The sequence below is a fragment of the Danio rerio genome, chromosome 17 (genome assembly GCF_052040795.2).
Source record: "Danio rerio strain M-AB ecotype USA chromosome 17, GRCz13ab, whole genome shotgun sequence".
Classification (NCBI taxonomy): Eukaryota; Metazoa; Chordata; class Actinopteri; order Cypriniformes; family Danionidae; genus Danio; species Danio rerio.
The window spans coordinates 48,290,001-48,311,542 of NC_141037.1; the positions used below are offsets into that span (position 1 = coordinate 48,290,001).

The window sequence follows — 21,542 nt, forward strand, 5'->3', positions numbered from 1 at the left end:
TAGTTGATCCATTTACAAACTATTTACTTACCCTCTAGTCATTTTTTTGTTGTGAAACACATAAGAAGACACTTTGAACAATCTCAGAAACCCGTCACCATTGACTTCTATAGTATTTTTTGTTTCTTCTATAAGTGTCAGTGGTTATAGGTTTTCTAGCATTCTTAAACAGAAAAAAATAACTCAAAAAGAGTAGAAGCTGCTGAGGGTGAGAAAATAGAAAGTAAATTTACTATACCTTTAAACAGTAACATTTAAAAATAGATATACACACTTTTACGCTTAACGTGGATTTTATATCAAATACATTTTTATATTCAAACAATATTGTCAGTTTGTTGATGCTCAGGCCATGGAAATAGTTGCCACTGAAGCGTTTTCAAACCTTTATGAGTTTGCTTTTTCTGTTGAAAAAAAACAAGTTATAACAGGTTGTAAAGTTTTTGTTGCATTTACACAGTTCTGACCAGCAGGTGTCCCCAGCACATGGTGTTTCAAAAGCTTTGAAACAGTCAATCGTTTTGCAAATGAATTGTTTAAAGCTTTTAAAAAGCATTGTTTCTTCACATCACTACTATGTAGTGCACCATAAGGGTCATTCGCCATGTAGATAGAAACAGATAACAATTGTGTGAACATCAAGGGACCAATCTTAGAAAAAGCTTCATCACTACACTGTAGGCTGCAAGACGCTTCAGATACTAAAGAGCATTTGATTGAACTGAAAATCTAGCGAGAACATGAAGTACAGAGTGATAAGTACAGAGTGATGTTATTAAAATCACTCATCCATATAGGCAGAAGCAAAAACCTTGAGTTCTGAAAGCTTATTATCATCCAAGTGCAAAATTTTGTCCCTGTTTTAAAGCATACAGATCATTTTGAATGAACTTTTGAAAATCGACTCATTTTACAACTTTTTTTTACCATTTTACATCTTGTTTTACATTTTTTAAAATCCATTCAGTCGATCTCCATATCTAGCGGGAGCAATTTTAGTTAGCTTAGCATAAATTATTAAATTAGATTAAACCATTAGCATCTCGCCCCAAAAAGATTTTTAAAAAAGTGTTTTAATATTTTTTTTTCTTCACCCTTCTGTAGTTAAATAATCTACTAAGACCAACAAAAACTCAAATGTTGCCACTTTTCTAGGTCGATATGGCTAGGAACTCTACCCTCATTCTGGTGTAATGAGAAAGAAACTTTGCTGCCGTACAAAGTAGGGGTGTAACAGATCACGGTTAATCCGTGATTCGTACAGATTACAACCCACAGTTTGGAACACACGTGACCTGTGGATTAATACCTTTTTTTACTTTACTAAATATATAATGATCGCAGAGAGATCACCTCTCACGTCATTCAAATCACATTTATAGAAACATTTAGGCTTTTTCTGTAAAATATATTGATTACAGAAGAAGTTGTTTTGGGTTATTCGTGATGTGGTGGGTTTCTTAGGTTATTAAAGGTGTTTACAGTCATGACTTGTTTAACCTACATTAATGCATTCAGTGTAAGCTGCGCGATTAATCATTGAAAGATCGAGATCTCAACACTCACACAACATAAATTATAAACGATGGTGATTTGCATACAATCATTAATCCTTCCAAACGCTGAATTCAAATCCGTGTTTGAAAAACGCAGAAATCAAGAAAGAGATTCGGTCTTTAGTTCACAAACAGTCAAATAACACTGGTATAACAGATTATAGTTTAGATGAAACCACTGATGTTTATGGTAAAGATATCGCCGATAATCACCGTCATGTGCATTTAACTTGATGCTCAAAAATAATAGTTGTAGGCTGCAGTTACATTATTTAACCAATAGGTGGCCAGTAATTAAAAACATGCTACTGAACAATACTTCAAAAATGACTCATCGAGCATTGAAACATGAAGTTTTATGAGTGAATAACTGAATCATTAATTGAAAATGACTACAAATAAATATTGTTGTACAAATTATAATGTTCGCTTAATACATTAAGCGTTATCAGCAACAGTAGTAAGAACTATTAAGAACTAGTAAGAATATTTAACTTTTTATTTTTATTCAGCTGATTATTTCTTTAATTTATTTTTAATAAAATGACAGGTTATAAGTTCTGTTTGTTAAAATGAAAACTTTCTTGCAGTACTGCTTATGTAATAAATGGAAAGCAAATTACTTTTGTCTCCTCCCCTTTTTGGCTGATCCAAAAAATGGTCTGGTACATGACTAAACAACCATAATGTGATTTGGATTTGTGATCCGTTACACCACTCGTACCACGGCTATGTACCTCACCTAGTTTTTATTTTAATATCAGTAAAATTATTGTATAATATTCAAAATGTGTAAATGTTTCTATGGTTTATGTACAATACAGTTTGTAGATATAATACATGACAGACTTCCAAACAAATGTTTCTGATTTGACTTGTAAAAAAAAAAGTTACAGCTGGGGACTATTTTCAGGCACTGCATAATATGATTGCATGAGCTGCAGCCATGGTACAACAGCAAAGTTCCTTGAGTATTTCGCCGAAATGCTAATGGTCTAATCTGATTTAATAATCTATGCTAAGCTAAACTAAACGTGCTCTCACCAGACTCAAATATCAGATGAATGTATTAAAAAATGCTGAACTGTTTATTTTAGGGGGAGCCTATTTTTAAAAACTTGTAGTGTTCCTTTAAGGCTAACGTTCATTAAAAACCTTACACTGATAGGGGCTTTCAATAGTGATGTCGATTTCCCAATTTTCACTTTGGAAGTGAAAGGATTTTTTTAACTCATTTATTGTGGTTATAGTTATCATTTGAACAGGACTTCATGGTACCATCTGGACGTAAGAAAATGTATGTTTTTAAACTATAAACAGGCAGTGTCTTACCGACTGAGCAGTCCAGTCAGCTGCACAGGAGCAGTGGTGTGAGCCGGGGTCAGTGTTCTGAAAGCATGATTCGGCAAAACAGTCGAGAAGCGAGGGCTCTGTGCGAGTCTGACAGCAGAAGAGAGACATTCCCTGCCGAAAACTGACAGTGGTCTCAGCAAACCTGAACAGAAGATGACAAACTAGTGTAGTTTACACATTACAGACACATAAATAACAATGAGTGTCTAATTAAAAACTAAACGAAAATTAACAACAACAAAATCGCTAGTGTAGCTAGTAAACACAAGTTAACCATGGGTTTGCTATACTTACCATACTTAAAGCATAGCATTTGTAGTAAAACTGTCCCCACATAAAAATAAATTGTAGTAAATAGGGTGTTTTTGAACCATACTATAGTAAAATGCTTGAAATAGTCTGCTGTAGTAATTATATAGTAACACGGCAACTAGGACAAATAAATAAACAAATGACCCTACACTGTAGTTTTCTATAAATATACTGAATATTAAACTACAAAACACCACAGTTTACTGTGGTAAAAACTAAAGAACAACAGTATTACTTACAGTTTATCAGTTCACTTAAATATTCAATAGAGGTGAAGTGTAAATACTATAATATATACAGTATAATACACTTAACTGTACTTTACTTTGAATTACTATAGTATTTTGTTCCATATTGGTGGAAATCAACACGCAAAAAACATGGTTACTAACGTTATGATAAATGATTAATTTTCGTAAGGGATCGATGCAATAACACAATACAAAAATTTCCGCAAAATATAAAATAATTAGAAAACAAATGCAAAATAATAAAGCACAGTTTTAAATAAATGATACATTTATACAGCATGAAGGGAAACACTTAATCTTTCCATTACAAAAATCAAGTAACGTTACTATATTGACAAGTTGTAAACATAGACCGCTTTATTTTTGTATTTTAATGTGCATCAACATTAAGATCGCAATCAATTTTATGTCAATAAAGTATTTCTGATCATCCAAATGTTAAATGTGCACATTTCATACCTGACAGTCCTCTCGTCAAGGTGGCCGCCATCTTAAACTCCACTGACGTATCAACTACAGTGGCCGGTTTGGACAAAAAAAAAAACGCGTTGCAGTTATACACTGTAGAAAACGTTTCCCAGAAAATAAATGTTGTTTTAAAAAAGCAAAATTAAAGATATGATTTCGCTCGCTTTTTATCATACCACACAGCAGATCTAGATAAATAAGCTATGATGAATATAGTCTACGTGCTTCAAAGAATTTCTGGCTTTATTTAATCAAAAAAAAAGAAATATCTTCTAAATAACAATCAAATTATGAAGGTAAAAATCTCCAAACATCTGTAACTATATTTGCATAGAAATGCATGAACTTTTAGGTGAATCATAAAATTCATTCATTCATTTCCTTTTTGCCTTAGTCGCTTTGTTGATCAGGGGTCGCCACAGCGAAATGAACCACCAACTTATCCAGTACAGCCATCTCTGGGAAACATCCATACACTCGTTCACACACACAATTTAGCTTATCCAATTCACCTATAGCACATGTATTTGGACTGTGGGGGGAAACTGGAGCACCTGGAGGAAACCCACGCCAACACGGGGGAGAACATGCAAACTCCACACAGAAATGCCTACTGACCCAGCCGAGGCTTGAACCACAGCATTCTTCATGTAAATCGTCAGTGCTAACCATTATGCCCCCTGAATTGATGATATTGTTATATATTTCACATGATAGTTCAGAAAACGAAGGTATAGTGACAAATTGGTTTATCAGATAAAATGTGCTTTTTAAGGTTGAAGTGTCTTATTTTTCTTTGAAAGTGAACATATAGCTGCAACTTTTTCCATATCAGTACTCAATATTTAGCAAATCATTTTATTGGTCTAATGTTGCTAACTGGGGTGTTGCTAACGTGGTGGCGCCGTGGCCGTAGCACGATTGCCTCACAGCAAAAAGCTCCCTGGTTTAAGCCTCGGCTAGGTCAGTTGGCATTTTTGTGTGGAGTTTGCATGCTCTCCCCGTGTTCGCAACTGCTCTGGTTTCCCCCGCAAGTCTAAAGACATGTGGTATAGGTGAATTGGGTAAGCTAAATTGTATGCAGTATATTTGTGTGAATGAGAGAATGAGAAGGGCATCTGCTGCGTTAAATATATGCTGGATAAGTTGGCGGTTCATTTCGCTGTGGCGCCCACTAATTAATTAAGGGGCTAAGCCAAAAAGAAAACAAATGAAAGCACATTTTAAATGAATTATTTATAACTCATGTCTTGATGGCCCCTCTGACATAAAATTAAATAAACTAGATTTTTATACGTAAATCATTTTTAGTTGCTGGCCCAATTTACCTGAATGTGTATAAAATGAGCCGTTATTTCAGTTAAAATGGGCCACTTCTGAGTTAAGTTTAATCAGAAATTCTGCTAGTTTTTCCTTTTAAAAATTATTTATATTTGTATATCTTGTGTTTTAGCATTTGTGGCATGCCCTTTTCACATTTTACCTTCCAAATATGTCTGTTTATCTGTGCTCTACGGTGTATGTGTAAACACAAATAAAGAACAGAATGGCATTTTGATGACTATGGCTTTATCTTCAAAAAACATGTTTTAATGCTTTAAAAAAAACTTTACATCGATCTCGATCTTTGCTATTTTTTTCTATTGATAAAATCCATTGATTGTTTTTTTTTTTTTTTTTGCAGTCATTTGTTGCCATTAAACAAATTGTTATTGGTGCATTTTGTTCATGAAATGTAGGTTTTATTGACAAAATGGTTTAAAATTAATGTTTTATTTTATTTCATCCAATTCAAAGAGAAGTTTTATTGCAATTGAAAGTACAATGTTCAGTTACATTATGAAAATAAAAAAAATTAAATGTATGTTTCTATTTGACTTTGCAGTTTGACTGGCCCAGTTTTTCTGACCAGCCGGCCCATTTTACCTAAATAGTGCAATCTGAAAAAATGTGGAGCAGCTAATTTTTTAAAACCTGTAGGGTCTGAACAATTATATTTTATTCATCAATTTAACACAAAAATATAAAAATCAACCCAGATTAACAAAAAAGTGGCCCAGTATGCCTGATATCAGCCTACACACTGGAAGCTGAAAGAATCACCCAACAAACTCTCACAGAGACGCTACACCTTTATTTCAAAGTTGTGCAAAGCCATTTATTCCAGTATTTGACCCTGGAAATTGTTCAAAAATGTTTTAAAAGTCATGTGTGACGTCATATTAAATACAAGAACTGCAAATATAATACAATGTACCTCGAGGAGCCCAGGTAGTCAAATGTAGTGGTACCACAAGTGCACAAAATAAGCATAATGTCCAAAAATGACCAAATAATGACCAAAAATTTCAGTGCTTAACCTAATATCCCATGCAAAAAGAAAAAGACCCTCCCCCATCCCCCCACCCCCACCCCACAAAAATACTGAGTGGTTTATCATACTATCCAAACACAAAAAGCAGTCAGACATATCACCATCAGGACTTTTAGCTCCACATTATGGCCAGTAGTAAACGCTTTAAAACTGGAATGCAGAAAAGTGCGTCTTCATTCATTAAATATTTAATAGCATCGTACCAACATAAAGCTTAGGACGGTTCAATAAAAGATCTAACGTTCGGACCAAAAATGTGCAGCTGGTATTGCTTCATTGTACACAGTTATGTCACCAGCCAGCATAAACCGGCTCTGCGTCACAGGGGATCCCGTAGAAGCGTCCCGGAGGCCGATCTTTGCGCAGGAGGGGCGTCCGGGCCAGGGACAGTTCACTGTCATTATCTCTTCTTCTCCGCAGAACCAAAACAATGATAAAGAGAAGACCCACTGTAGGAGGAGGAGATTTAAAAGAAAACCACGAGGTTAAGTAAAACTAAAAACATTCCATTATGTGAAATAAAAAAAATATACAAACTTATTTTGGTTTAGCTCATTATTGCTCGCAACCTCAGCTTAAAAAGCTAACGGCTAATGCTGTAATGCTGTAGAGGACCAGAGGCCTTTTTATAATAGATGTCAATAAATGAAAGGTTACAATAAACTGAAATAAAGAAAAACTTGACTTATTTAATGCACAAATCAACATTGTGCTGTATGTAGATCATGATATAACATTCTTTTATAAGGTAAACAGTGTCATGGAATTTAACACCAAAGATGTAGTATCAGATGTTTTATTATCTAAGAAGAAGATTTAATGATTAAGTCTGTTTATTTCATTATTGTAAGTTTATAGAACTAAATTAGACCTAATTTGCAATGATTTAAAATGAATGAAGGTGAAGTAAATATGAGGAGTTTTTAAATGTTCTTTTTAGGGTTACCGGATTTTAGCAAATTTCAGTGACATTTTACTGCTCTGTATGTCCAGTAATTACTTCAATGAACAGATTAAAATATGTTGTTTATGTGGACTATATTGGTAATAATTTGCAGCAATTTTCTTTAAAAATGTTTCAATATATTAATATTTTCCATAAATGTTAGTAAGACCTACACTCACCGGCCACTTTATTAGGTAAACCTTACAAGTATCGGGTTGAACCCTCTTTTGCCTTCAAAACTGCCTTAATCGATTGTGGCATAGATTCAACAAGGAAATATTAAAGAGAACTGGAACTGGAAAATATTAAGAACTGGAAATATTACGAGATTTTGGTCCATATTGACATGATAGCATCACACAGCTAAAGCAGATTTGTTGGCTGCACATTCATAATGCCAATGTCCCATTCCACCACATCCCAAAGGTGCTCTATTGGATTGAGATCTAGTGACTGTGGAGGCCATTTGAGTAAAGTGAACTCATTGTCATGTTCAAAAAATCAGTCTAAGATGATTCACGCTTTATGACATGGCGCGTTATACTGCTGGAGGTAGCCATCAGAAGATGACTATACTGTAATCATAAAGGGATGGACATGGTCAGCAACTCTCAGGTACAATACTCATACTCGGATAACAATACTAATGATAACAATACTCAGGTAGGCTGTCATTGACACGATGCTTAGTTTGTACGAATGGGCTCAAAGTGTGCCAAGAAAACATCCCCCACACCATTATACCACCACCAGCAGCCTGAACAGTTGATACAAGGTAAGATGGTATCATGCTTTAATTATGAAATCGAGACTCATCAAACCAGGCAACGTTTTTCTAATCTTCTATTGTCTAATTTTTGGTGAGCCTGTGCCAGTTGTAGCCTCAGTTTTCTGTTGTTAGCTGACAGGATTGGCACCAGATGTGGTCTTCTGCTGCTGCAGCCCATCTGAATTAAGGTTGGACGTGTTGTGTGTTCAGAGATGCTCTTCTGCATACCTTGGTTATAAAGAGTGGTTATTTGAGTTACTGTTGTCTTTCTATCAGTTGGAACCAGTCTGGTCTTTCTTCTCTGATATCAACAAGGCATTTGTTTCCACAGAACTGCCGCTCTCTGGATATTTTCTCTTTTTCAGACCATTCTCTGTAAACCCTAGAGATGGTTGTGCGTAAATTTCCCAGTAGATCAATAGGTTCTAAAATACTCAGACCAGCCTGTCTGGCATCAAACAACCATGCCACATTCAAAGTCACTTAAATCTGCGTTCTTCTTCATTCTGATGCTCGGTTTGCTGCAGCAGATCGTTTTGACCATGTCTACATGCCTAAATGCATTGAGTTTCAGCCATGTGATTGGCTGATTGGATTGGAGCAGTTGGACAGGTGTACCTAATAAAGTTTCTGGTTAGTGTATATTAATGATCTAAAAAACAGCTTAAGAACACGATTCTGATCAATAATAATCTTAAAAATGACCAATAAATACGTATAATAACAACCAAGTTTATTGCATTAATTTAACCTCCCGACAAAGTAGTTTTAATTATTATTATTATAATTATTATTGTTATTTTATTTTTAATAAGCGATTTAGTGGACAAAATCCATTAATTTCCACTAAAAACAGAAAACGAAGTAACTATGAACAATTTAAAGCAAGTGTTACAGCAGATTGCCAACAAAACACTGCTTGGATTGAAAATGACGTCAATAAGATTGGTTTCTTTATCAGTGAAATTCCAGTTATTTGACCATATCTTAAGTGGGCGGAGCTTAGTAAGACTATAATCCGTAAAATTGTATTTTCCACCTTTGGGTTTGGGAACAAAAGTTCAATTCAGAGATGATTCAAACGTCCATACCTCCTCCTCCAATAACAAGCAGTGCAATGGTGACTGGAGCGAGTTCACACGTCTCGCCTGCCTTTCTGAAGAAGGTCTCCATGCAGTAACCAGGAGCAGAGCTGCCCTCAGGACAGAATGCATCAGCGGGACACTGGATCGGATTTACATCAGGACTCTGGGATAGAAAGAAAGAGGCACATTTAGGTCCTGTTCCACTTGGTATATTAACGTGTTCAAATGCATCTCTACCTTATTGAGACCCTTTTGACTTTTGTCACGCTCTGCGTCACTTGTTCAGTGCAATAAATAAGCCCTTGTTAAAAGGAGCGCACCACTTTTTAGGATATAGTCTTATTTTACAACCTTTTACCAGTTTTATCCATTCAGCCGATCTATGGGTCTGGTGGGAGCACTTTTAGCTTAGCTTAGCATAGATCATTGAATCAGATTAGACCATTAGCAACTCTCTCAAAAACTAAAAAAAAAGTTTTGATAATTTTACTATTTAAAGCTTGACTCTGTAAGCTACATGGTAGGTTAAGACTGTAATATCATTGCGTATTCTGAAGCCATGGTATGGTACCAAAGTCCCTTAATTATTATGCCAAAATGAGAGTATAGTTCCTAGCCTTATTGACCTAGAAAACAGCTATTTTTTATTTTCCGTTGGTCTCATTACATCATTACAACTACAGAAGAGTCGAGGTTTAAAGAGAAGAATTATCAAAATAGATTTTTAATATTTTTTTGAGCGAGATGCTAATGGTCTAATCCGATTCAATGGTTTGTGCTAAGCTAAGCTAACAGTGCTTACAGCAGACCTGGAGATCAGATGAATAGATTAAAAAAATGATAAACAGTTTAATTCTAGCTATAAAATTAGCCTATTTAAAAAACATATAGTGTTCCTTTAAGCTGAAGTATGAATACCGACACTACCAGTTAAAAGTCTGGAATCAGTAAGTTTTTTAAAAAAATGCTTTTAAAAGAAATATTACTATAATTAAAAATGTTTGTAATTAAAATTCTAATTTCTGTGATTCAAAGCTGAATCAGGATTTTTCTCCAGTCTTTAAATCTTTTTATTTAACTCATAATTATAAGCTTCTTATAATCAATTATGAGCAATTTTGCCCTGCTTAATAGCTTTGTGTAAACTGAAACATTTGAGTTCATAGGACACTGTGATGAAAAGAAAGATCAAAATTTATTTAAAATAAAATCTTTAATTTTTTTACATTATACATGTGATAAGAATTCACTCTTAAACAATGCAATGTCTCCCAGATAAATAAAGTGAACACATTTTTAATTGCACCATATCGAAGTTCTACAGAAATAGCAGCTCATACATTTTTAGAATAAATTAAACATGACCATTTTAAGTTGTAATAATATGTCACAATTTGACAGTTTTTACTGTATTAATAATCAAATAAATGCAGCCTCAGAGAGCAAAAGAGGTGCAATTTTGGTCCCAAGACATTCTATGGGCTACAAATCAACAGTAAATACAGTATTTGTGTGTGGTTAGAGGAAGTAAACACTCACAGGGCAGTAGTGGTTTTCAGGACACAGGTCACAGTTTTCCTGACCCCATCGGATCTGATAGAAACCACTGCTGCAAATCTGGCACATGCTTTGATAGGAAGGCTTGTGCATTCCTGTCAGAAATATTGAATTCAGATAAGATCCAGTCAAGTCAAGCGTTGAAATTTTACTAATTCAACAAATACCTTCCTTCATGCACTAAACTATAACAAAACTCACTCATCATGTCAAGGTAATACGACTAAATTTATTTGTTTTCAGAGCAGCTTTTATAACATGACTTTCATACCATCACTAAAACTGTGTTAAGATACCTGGGCGGCAGAGTGTACATTCTTTGGAAGCGGTTTGCAAAGCCTCTGATCCGGCAGGACAGATCGGGCACTGTGTACAACTGGAGGAACTAACGGTGCACAGAATGGGAGAACTTTTACAACAAACCAATATAAATGTAAGGGATAGTTCACCCAAAATGAAAATGCTGTCATCATTTACTCACCCTTTACTTGTTTCAAACCTTCATGAGTTTTTTTTTTCTTTTGTTAAACAATAAAGAAAAGATGTTAGAGATATGTAACCACTGACTTTCATTTTTTATTAATTTTTTTTTTCACTATGGAAATCAATGGTTACAAGTTTCCAGCTTGCTTCAGAACATCTTTTGTGTTCAACAAGAAAAAAACTCATAAAAGGTAAGGAACCACTAAAGGGAGAGTAAATAGTAAGTTTTAATTTTGGGTGATCTATAACTATAACAGAACAAAACTGAAAGTAAAAATGCATTACATTTCTGCACCTAAATCTGAAAATATCAAGAAGATATACAGTATAAGAACTACTTAAAACTATTTAATTAAACAGCCATTTCTTAAAGAAACTAAAATGTTAATTATTCTTGCTTGCTAAATCTACTTATATTTGCAATAAGTGTATATTCTTCATACCCTGAGATATCCTAGATTTACAGTCTGAACTTACTTGCAGTATGAGCCTTGTGGACATGGATTACATAATGTTGAATTTCGAGAAGAAGAGTAGAAACCTGAAGCAATTTTAAAAAAGGAAGTGTTTATTAATATATGGCTCATTCATTTTCTTTTCGTCTTAGTCCTTTTATTAATCTGGGGTCACCCACAGGGGAATGAACCGCCAACTTATCCAGCACATGTTTTACACATGCCCTTCCAGCTTCAACCCATCACTGGGAAATGAGTATATGGCTATCATATTAAATTTTACTTAATTAAACATCAAATGATTAAAGTAAAACCAAGCCAGTATTTTATCTTAATATTTTATCTTACAACAAAATTTTTCCTATATAGCATTAAATAAGTTAAATAAAAAGCATTTAGTTGTTACCTGGTGCGCAGGGTCTGCAGGACACAGATCCTGTGTTATTGCTGTAGAAACCAGCAGGGCAAGCCTGGCAGACAGTGTTTCCAGTGGAACTAATGACAGAAATGGTTAGAGCTTTGATGCTGGAAAATTTCTTATGCTTTGAACAAACAAACAACACAATAATTTCTTCACTGACTTGCTGTAAAAGCCAGATGAACAAGGCAGACATCTCTGCCGTCCAGCTAGAGGCTGATAGAAACCCGGAAGACAGAGAAGACAAGCTTCGGGAGACACACACATGCCCACGTCAGGACAGCAAGAACACAGCAGAGTCTCTGAGGACAGAAAGACACAAGCATTCTACAAATCCGAAGTCAACAAAGAATTAACATAGAAAAGAAATTGCATTTTTAAGCTGTTAAACACACCAGTCATGATTCCCTTTTTATTTCTGGATTTGTTTGCTTTTAGCTTTAGGAGAGAGATTCAACTTTTAAAATAAATAAATAAATAAATGAAATAGTTGTTTGGATCACTAGGGGCTTGTACCATGATGATGGCTGATCAAACTAAGGATTAGTTTTGAGATGACCAAATTAAACCAGATCGATCAGGCTTTGTTGGTACCATGATGCTGATCTTTCTCTGTTAACTCTTGCTTTGATCCTGAATTCATAAAGCACAGATAAGGGTGAGACTTCAGTGGCAAAAAGCCAATCATATTCCTTCAAATATAAAAACACTGCGATTGATTTCTTGTGAGAGTCACAACAATCCACTGGCAGGGGTAAAAAAAAACGGTCCATGAAAACTTTATTAAATGAAAAAGAAACTACTGTACTGCATATTTTATAGTTTTAAAATGCGACAGCGACCTAAATATCTGAGCTCATATGTAATCTCTTTAAAGCTTTTTCCCCTAATTAAAAAGTAAAGCTGTAAATTGCAGCGGTATATTCATACATTTTTATATAACTCAGCAAAAAAAAAAAAAAAAAAAAAAAACACAGTTGAAGTTACACAGTTGAATTATTAGCCCCAGTCTATTTTTCCCCAATTTCTGTTAAGCAAAGAGAAAACTTTTATTAGATATTTCACTTCACAGACACTTCTTTAAAGCTTAAAGTGATATTTATGGACTTAACTAGGTTAATTGAGATTACTAGGCAAGTTATGGTAATTAGTCAAGTTAATGTATGATGATGGTTTGTTCTGAAGACAATCAAAAATATATTACAACCTTATAATGGCTTTTAAAAAGTTAAAAACTGCTTTTATTCTAGCTGAAATAAAACAAATAGGACTTTCTCCAGAAGAAAAAAGATTATAAGACTTACTGTTAAAATTTTCATCCTCTGTTAAATACCATTTGGGAAATATTTAAAAAAGAAAACAAATTCAAATGGAGGCTATTAATTCTGACTTCAAGAGTAAGTGTAATGGATTTTGGATAGATGGATTTTACAAATCACTTAAATTAAATTAAATAAATAATCCACTTCCAGGTCATTTCTATCTTTAAAAGTGGGACTTAGGAATCAGCATACATTTTATCACTTAGTAATTTCCCAGACTCAATAGAATCCAGTTAACAATAGAAATAAATGTTTACTGAGGACTGAAAAAAGGTGAAGTCTGAAAATCAAAAGGGCTTCAGCATCTGCCGCCAAACAGAACTCATTCATTCATTCCTTTTCCTTCGGCTTAGTCCCTTATTTATCAGGGGTCACCACAGCGGAATGAACCGTTTTATGGATGCCCTTCCAGCCACAACACTGTACTTGGAGACACCCATACACACGTATTCACACACCCATACAAACGGCTAATTTAGTTTATTCAATTCACCTATAGCACATGGACTGTGGAGATAAACCAGAGCACCTGGAGGAAACACGCGGACATGGGGAAAACATGCAAACTCCACACAGAAATATCAACTGGTCCAACTGGCACTCGAACCAGTGACCTTCTTGCTGTGAGGTGACACTGCTAACCACTGAGCCACCGTGCAAACCCAGTAATATTACAAGAAAACTTTTGAAGAAACACTGGAGAAAATTGACACTGCAAATATCAAAACAAAGAAGAGTCATAAATATGACAAACAGGAATGTAAACGTGCATGTTGTCTACCTGTGAGTGTGTGTGATTTTTTATCATTGTTGTGTTTTCTCTGTTTTATATGTTAGAGTTTCAAGGAATATTCATGCAAGAACATACGGTATGACACTGTCTATATTCTGTAAAGTTTTATAGGAAAAAAGTTTTTACAAAACATGCAAGTTGTGATAAATCAACTATAAATATATAAATATATTAGCTACATAATAATAACTTCATTATCCATAAATATATACATACAAAATTTGATTTTTTTAAAATTCATTATATTTGCAGATTTTTTTATTTTTTTATATTTTTTTATTTTCAAGAGCAAAGAAATGTTCACAGTATGACTGATAATATTTTTTCTTCTGGAGAAAGTCTCATTTGTTTTATTTTGGCTAGAATAAAAGCAGTTTTATTAGCCCTTTTTGATAGTATACAGAACAAACCATCATTATACAATTACTGGCCTATTTATCCTATCCTACCTGTTAACCTAATTAACCTAGTTAAGCCTTTAAATGTCACTTTAAGCTGTATAGAAGTGTCTTGAAAAATATAGTCAAATAATATTTACTGTCATCATGAGAGAGAGATCAAATAAATCAGATATTAGAGTTATTAAAACTATTATGTTTAGAAATGTGTTGAAAAAATCTCTCTGTTAAACAAAAATTGGGACAAATAAACAGGAGGGCGAGTAATTTAGGGGGGCTAATAATTCAACTGTATGTATGTATGTATATGTATACACACACACACATTTTACAATAAAATGCATTAGATTTTCAGTAGTTAAGCATCTTTCTTTAATAAAAACAAATGAGTCTACATAGAGAAAACAACTCTGTATCTAGCATAGACAGTTTGGTCCTGTCTGCTCTCAAAAATAACTTCTGAATTTTGTCTTTTAATATATATTTGTGCTGATCTCTAGCAGATTATAATGTGTACAGTTATCTCATTCCACTTGGCTTTTTTTGTACATATACAAATTAAATGTCAATTTTAGATTGGAGGAAGGAATTAAACATTATGTTACTCTCAGAGAAATATATACTGTATAGTTTTTCTCTGCCTCATTGGCCAGTTCATTAACAAATCTCATGACTAGGGCCAAACACAATCTGCTGATATTTTTACTATTTCTGCAGAGAATTTTGTAGATAATCTGTGGATTTATTCGAAATGATTTTGGGAGTATCATAAGTAAAATGTATAATATGAATAAAAAAAAACTTTTTAGCTTTTTATTTAATGTTTACAAAGCAAATCAATTAGATCCACTTATTTTAGCAAACAAAGCAAGTCTCTCATATGATATATCTACTGAAAGACAGAAAATTACTTTACAAACTGTGTAGCGCTGCCAACATAATTGAGTTTATACTTTCTGTAAAATTCATTGAATGTGTGAATAGGCCAGGCAGTTAAGCATAATCACAAGTCAGTAGCATGACTGAAATTAATAAAAAAAATAAATTACTAATATAAATTTACACACATTAACACAAATAAATAGACTCAATAATAGGCTAAAAATCTGGGAAAATCTCCATATTTCTGAATGCGCAGAGTCCGTGTGGGCCTACTCATGACCTGGAATCCAGTAGAAAGTGATTATGAGCTGTTTATTCGATAAGGTGTAATTTTGTGTGTTGCTAGAGGACTCTAGGGTATCTAGGTGTCAGGGGTGTCTTTTTACATAAGAATCTCCTACCGTTATCATAGTAAGAGCCTGGAGCACAGGCAGCGCAGGTGGAAGTGTTGAGGACGGAGCAGCTGGGTCCTGTGGTGCTGGGAGCCGCAGTGCTCACGTCTGCACTGACTGTGGAGATGGTCACCGCAGGACTGAGGGTCGTCTGACTCTTCACCGCTCCTGCACAACCACAAACCAAATGCTCTTAAAAACAGAATTAAATGGTTTGGAAAACTCAAAACAGTCTTCGGCAGAAATAATAAAGAAAATAATAATATATTTTGAAGAATGTTTATGCTGTTTATTTTCTATAAAAGTGACTAGTAAGTTTTTTTAAAGTGGACAACAATTTATGGTCATTCGAACCCGTGCACCATATGTGTGACTATTGTAAAATGTTATTTGCAAATAGTTCAGAATATTATTTGCAAGTAGTTCAGGCTGCATGCTTTGCAAAAAAAATCTAATTGAGATTTATCTGATAAAAATTGCGATTTGCAATTCAAAATGCAAATTTACTAGCATTTCATAAACATGGTTTGATGTGGTAATTTTAACAGCACCAAAGACCAAACCATAATTGCAAAGTAAGCTCCGCTAGTGTACTGTTTATTTATTTATTCATTCATTCATTCATTTTCTTTTCCCCTTAGTCCCTTTATTGATCTGGGGTCGCCACAGCAGAATGAACCGCCAACGAAACCAGCACATATTTTACACAGCAGATACCCTTCCAGCCACAATCTCTGGAAAACATCCATACACACTTATTCACACTCATACACTACGAACAATTTAGCTTACCCAATTCACCTGTACCGCATGTCTTTGGACTGTGGGGGAAACCGGAGCACCCGGAGGATGTATTGCAATGTATTTTTTATTTATTGCCATGTCAGCAACCAAGGCTATTTTCATGGCAAGAACATTTCATAATTAAACAACCAATTAAGAACAACAAATAAATGAATACACAAATTAAATAACATTATTTGTGTTAATACATGATAAGAATTCTAAAAAAACTTCTGGTGTCACTTTGCTAAAAATGTCCTTATGAGAGTTCATTTCATAAAAAAAGTCTTCTAGAATCATTAAAAGCAGGACAGTTCAGTAAAATGTGTTTTACAGTAAGGGGAGTTTTGCAGCACAAACATTGAATGGGGTATTCATCTTTTAGTAAAAAGGCATGAGTTAGCACCCGGAGGAAACCCACGAGAACGCAGGGAGAACATGCAAACTCCACACAGAAACGCCAACTGACCCAGCCGAGGCTCGAACCAGCGACCTTTTTGCTGTGAGACGACAGCACCACCTACTGCTCCACTGCATTGCCTTGCTGTTTATCTAAAACTTCTTAAACATTGTTACCATGTTTTCCAATAAAGTTGTCAGTTGTTATGACAAATAACTAAGGAAAATAACAACAGTATTTTTAAATAAACTAAATTCACTACATGTAAACTCTCATGTATAAAAAGATATATAAAACCTTCAAAACCTTTACACTTCTGTTACATTTTTCATATTGTTCAGGATAATGTGCTTACGAACTGTCAGAACTTACAAAAACGATATGCTTGTTACTATATTTGAAATAATCGCATCTTTTATTATAAAAATAAATAAAAAAAATTAATTAATAATAATAGTAAATATTGCACCCTTTCAAATTGCAATTTGAGTTTAAAAACTATGATAACTAATGATAACTTTCATATTGGAACTAGACTTTTATTATATATTATATTATATTATATTATATTATATTATATTATATTATATTATATTATATTATATTATATTATATTATATTATATTATTTCTTTCGGCACTTAGTTTCTTTTCTTTATAGACCAAACTGAACCCCCCCAATCTTTAATACGTGGTTGCAGAATTCCTGTTTACTGCAAGTATGTGCAAATTACCATATAGTTTAAGAGGAACTGCTTTTTTAAAGTATTTGTAAAGACTATTTAGACATTTGTAGACCACATGCAACATGAAATATCTAAAAAATATATATCTTATTTTAGGCATTCCACCTGAGAATTTTCATTTCACAACTTTTATTTATATAAATATATATATATTTAATATAATATATATTTAAATAAACAAATAGTTTAACAATATTACTGTTCATAATGTATCTTTGACCAGCCATCAAAAACAAAAACTAAAAATATCCAAAGCTTTTCAACAAATTTCTACAGAAAGCAGTTACTACGGTATGAGATCTCTTGTCCATTTTATCTCAACACTCAACTTCTACGTGGACTATAATAACATCAGATGAACTATGCTCACATTTCTTAGTCCGTGTGTTTGTTTTATCGTCTGCTAGTGTGTAATGTAAATGGCAAAGCATGGATGTTAACCATCACCAGAAAGGCAAACAGAGTCTTTATTGTGAATGTAATCACATTAGCCATGAGGCCGATCACCCTCAGCGCCACAAGCGCACACTGGAAAAATAAAATTATTCAGAGGGCACAGTCATATGACTTGATTTCTCTCCAGAAACACTAGGAACAAACGAAGGGTCAAGAAACCGTTTCTGTTTGTTCTCTTCTGGGCTTTTTTCTCCTAATGAGAAACTAATGAGGTTTACAGTGCTTTTTAACACTGTCTTTGAATACACAGTATTGTATAAGTTTGATGAATCACATGTTTTTTGTTAAATTAATAAGAGGTCATAAAAAAGTCACTGCAGGTCAATAACCACAGTACAGTCTTTGTTTACTATACTGCAGAGCTGCTTCTGTTAGTGATTTTGAATACTTGCAAGATTTGTTGGATTCAGACCTGTCAGTAATCAGTTGTCAGGAAGAATGCTGTTGGAAAAGCCCTAAAATATAAACTGATGGCATCTCTGTGTTGAAAACTGCTGGCACACATCTGACACTAAATAATAAACCAAAAGTCTGTAATGTTTGTAATTTGAGTTTGGCTACAATTTCCTTCACCAATGGACTAAGTAAACTGCAGGAACAAAAAAAGTTAAAGTGTTATAACTATAATTAATTATTTATAATACAAGTCAACACAAAAACCCAACCCCTTTACATGAGTAAATTTATGCTTTGCAATTGAAACATTATGTTAAAACATTGCCAAGATAGATAGATAGATAGATAGATAGATAGATAGATAGATAGATAGATAGATAGATAGATAGATAGATAGATAATTACACTAAAACACATTAACATGCTGCCATTCAACCAGATATAAACAGAATATTTTTACAAAAGTATCTAACTGGTTCATTAAAAAAATGAAAACTCTCCCTCGAAGAACAGAAGCCAAACGTCGAAACGACTAGGGCAATTACGTTTTAAAATGTCAGCTAAATGGTAAAAAGCATGAAAAGAGGGTCTTAAAAGTCAAATTTTGATTTACTGTCATTCGGAAACTTACCCAAAAGGCAAGCGGTGGCGAGAACAGACACAATTCCCAAACGCTCCATGATCCAGATTTACTTCAAGCGTCCCACATCTGTTTATCCGTCTGAATTCATCCCGCTAGACGACAGTGTTTGGTAAAACCTTGTTTGCTGGAAACTGTTGAAGATTCCTTCTCTCATTCCCTCTTTCCGAAGGCTCATCAATGTCATATGACGCTAATCATGTGATCAAGTCACATTCCTAAACAGACAGGAACTATTTATTAGCACCTTACTAATTTATCACTATTGTGCAACCTTTTCAATAAACATGAAGGAAACTGAGCAACACCCTGAAGTTAATCGTTATATTTCGAATGGTGACACATTAACCAGCTGAGAACGAGTAAAGGTCCAAACCACACACTTTCTCAACTGGAGATTCATTTGAAGTCCCGCCCAAAGCGGTAAACAGGACTTTAAAGTTACCATGGTAACTGTATTTTACTTTATTTCCTCAAATTTGGAGAAGTACGAAAGTTTCTGTCATTTACAACACAACCAGTTAGTTGTGGTTAGCACGCTGGCATGGTTCACTTAGCAGTCACAGTTGTCGTAAAAGTATAATAAACTTATTTAATAAAATTAATGTACTATATTTAATTTCAGTAATGTTATTTACGTTAAAATGGATAATTTAGCAGACACACTCTTCGAAATCGTATAAGTTAACTTTTATGAAATCAATGTACAATTTTATGAAATCAGTCTTGTTTACATTTATTTATATTAAAATTTCACTAAACAAACCTAGTTAAGGGCCGTTTAGTCATTCATTCATTCCTTAATTCATTCATTCATTCATTCATTTTCTTGGCTTAGTCCCTTTATTAATCAGGGGTCACCACAGCGGAATGAACCGCCAACTTATCCAGCATATGATGCCCTTCCAGCTGCAATCCATCATTGGAAAACACCCAAACACCCATACACTCTCATTCACTCACACTATGGACAGTTTAGCTTACCCAATTAACATAGCACATTGGACTTGTGGGGGAAACCGGAGCACCCAGAGGAAACCCACGCCAACATGGGGAAAACATGCAAACTCCACACAGAAATGCCAACTGGCCCGGCTGAGGCAACAGCACTACCCACGGTGCCACCCTAAGTATCATCTGTCATATATGTATTTTTATATCTAATATCTATTTTATATAATATCTAGTTTTTAAAAAAAAATTCCCAGTTGATCATGGAGCAAATAACATACTTCAAATCCATTTATTTTCGGGCAGATTAAACCAGATTATAACTGAACGTTTTTCCCTAGATTATTATTAATTGACTGAAATTTTGAATTTATGTTTCAGTTTTTACAAAACATTAGTCAGAGAAAACATCCAGCCTCCACCGCTGAGGCTGCAGCTCTGCACAAAACTTTTGGCCAGCGGAGAAAGTAAAATGGTCGTGCCGAACTGAGTCTGGTTCTCTCAAGGTTTTATTCCTCACTCTCCTATTGGTGAAGTTTTTTTCCCTCTCCACTGTCACCATTGACTTGCATGGTTCAGGATCTGTAAAGCTATGCATCGATGAATTTGCTCTTTAGTGTTTGGACTCTCAGTAATGATTTCAAACCACACTGAACTGAGCTAAACTGAACTGAACTACCCTGATCCAGTTACTATGACTATTTATGTGAAGCTGCTTTAACACAATCTACATTGTAAAAGCGCTATACAAATAAGGCTGAATTGAATTTAATTATGTTCCCCATAATCTAATTTAAACATCAACATTTGCGGAACAAAACACAACTGTAAAGCATGCTCATGACCTTGTTCAATTGAGCATGATGATTTTAAAACTTCCTAAAAAATTGCTCAGTATATTTCCTCATTTTCTGTTCCTTTTCCATGGTGGTTGTTTTAGGATGCAAACAATTAAGCGTGACTCTCTCCATTTCTCTTTTTATTTAAATGACCCCAAAAACACCAGAGGGTAAGAAAGAATAAACTCCATGTTTTCAACATATTATATTTATTCTTCAGGATTTAGTGCAAAACATTGACTTAAACATGCCCTGAGTAACACACAAAGATTCCACATCCATACTGTAGAGGTAACAAACAGCAACATTTTTCCAAATCTATACATGACTGATTAATTAATAAACACTGTGTAATGCACATACATACAGTACACAAATAAGGTTACAATACATAGTGTAGCAGCCCTTTACAGTAAACAATCACATAAATAGACATTCAAAACAAGGCTATTACAATATAAAGTAGTGTTAACGGTGATATTAATGATATTCAACACAGCATTTGGTGCATTTAGGCT

General features: G+C 34.1%; 2 protein-coding genes across 2 annotated transcripts in view; both read right to left on the reverse strand.

Annotated features, from left to right (window-relative positions):
* mrpl35 (mitochondrial ribosomal protein L35) overlaps positions 1-3,972 on the reverse strand; it is a 4,638-nt gene extending 666 nt beyond the window's left edge. Inside the window, 2 exon segments of the mRNA NM_001076725.1 lie at positions 2,889-3,051; positions 3,932-3,972. Of these exon segments, the coding sequence (NP_001070193.1) occupies positions 2,889-3,051; positions 3,932-3,962 (194 nt within the window). The 5' untranslated portion in view covers positions 3,963-3,972.
* A 2,082-nt stretch (positions 3,973-6,054) lies between these two features.
* si:dkey-21a6.5 lies at positions 6,055-19,446 on the reverse strand. Its single transcript, XM_087290999.1, has 9 exons — positions 19,226-19,446; positions 15,824-15,982; positions 12,191-12,329; positions 12,016-12,104; positions 11,632-11,695; positions 10,968-11,056; positions 10,654-10,766; positions 9,121-9,277; positions 6,055-6,763 (listed from the first exon to the last, which is right to left on the reverse strand). Exons 1-9 carry the CDS (start codon positions 19,272-19,274, stop codon positions 6,606-6,608), a joined length of 1,017 nt encoding a protein of 338 aa, XP_087147125.1. The 5' UTR covers positions 19,275-19,446; the 3' UTR covers positions 6,055-6,605.
* Positions 19,447-21,542: the final 2,096 nt, after the last annotated feature.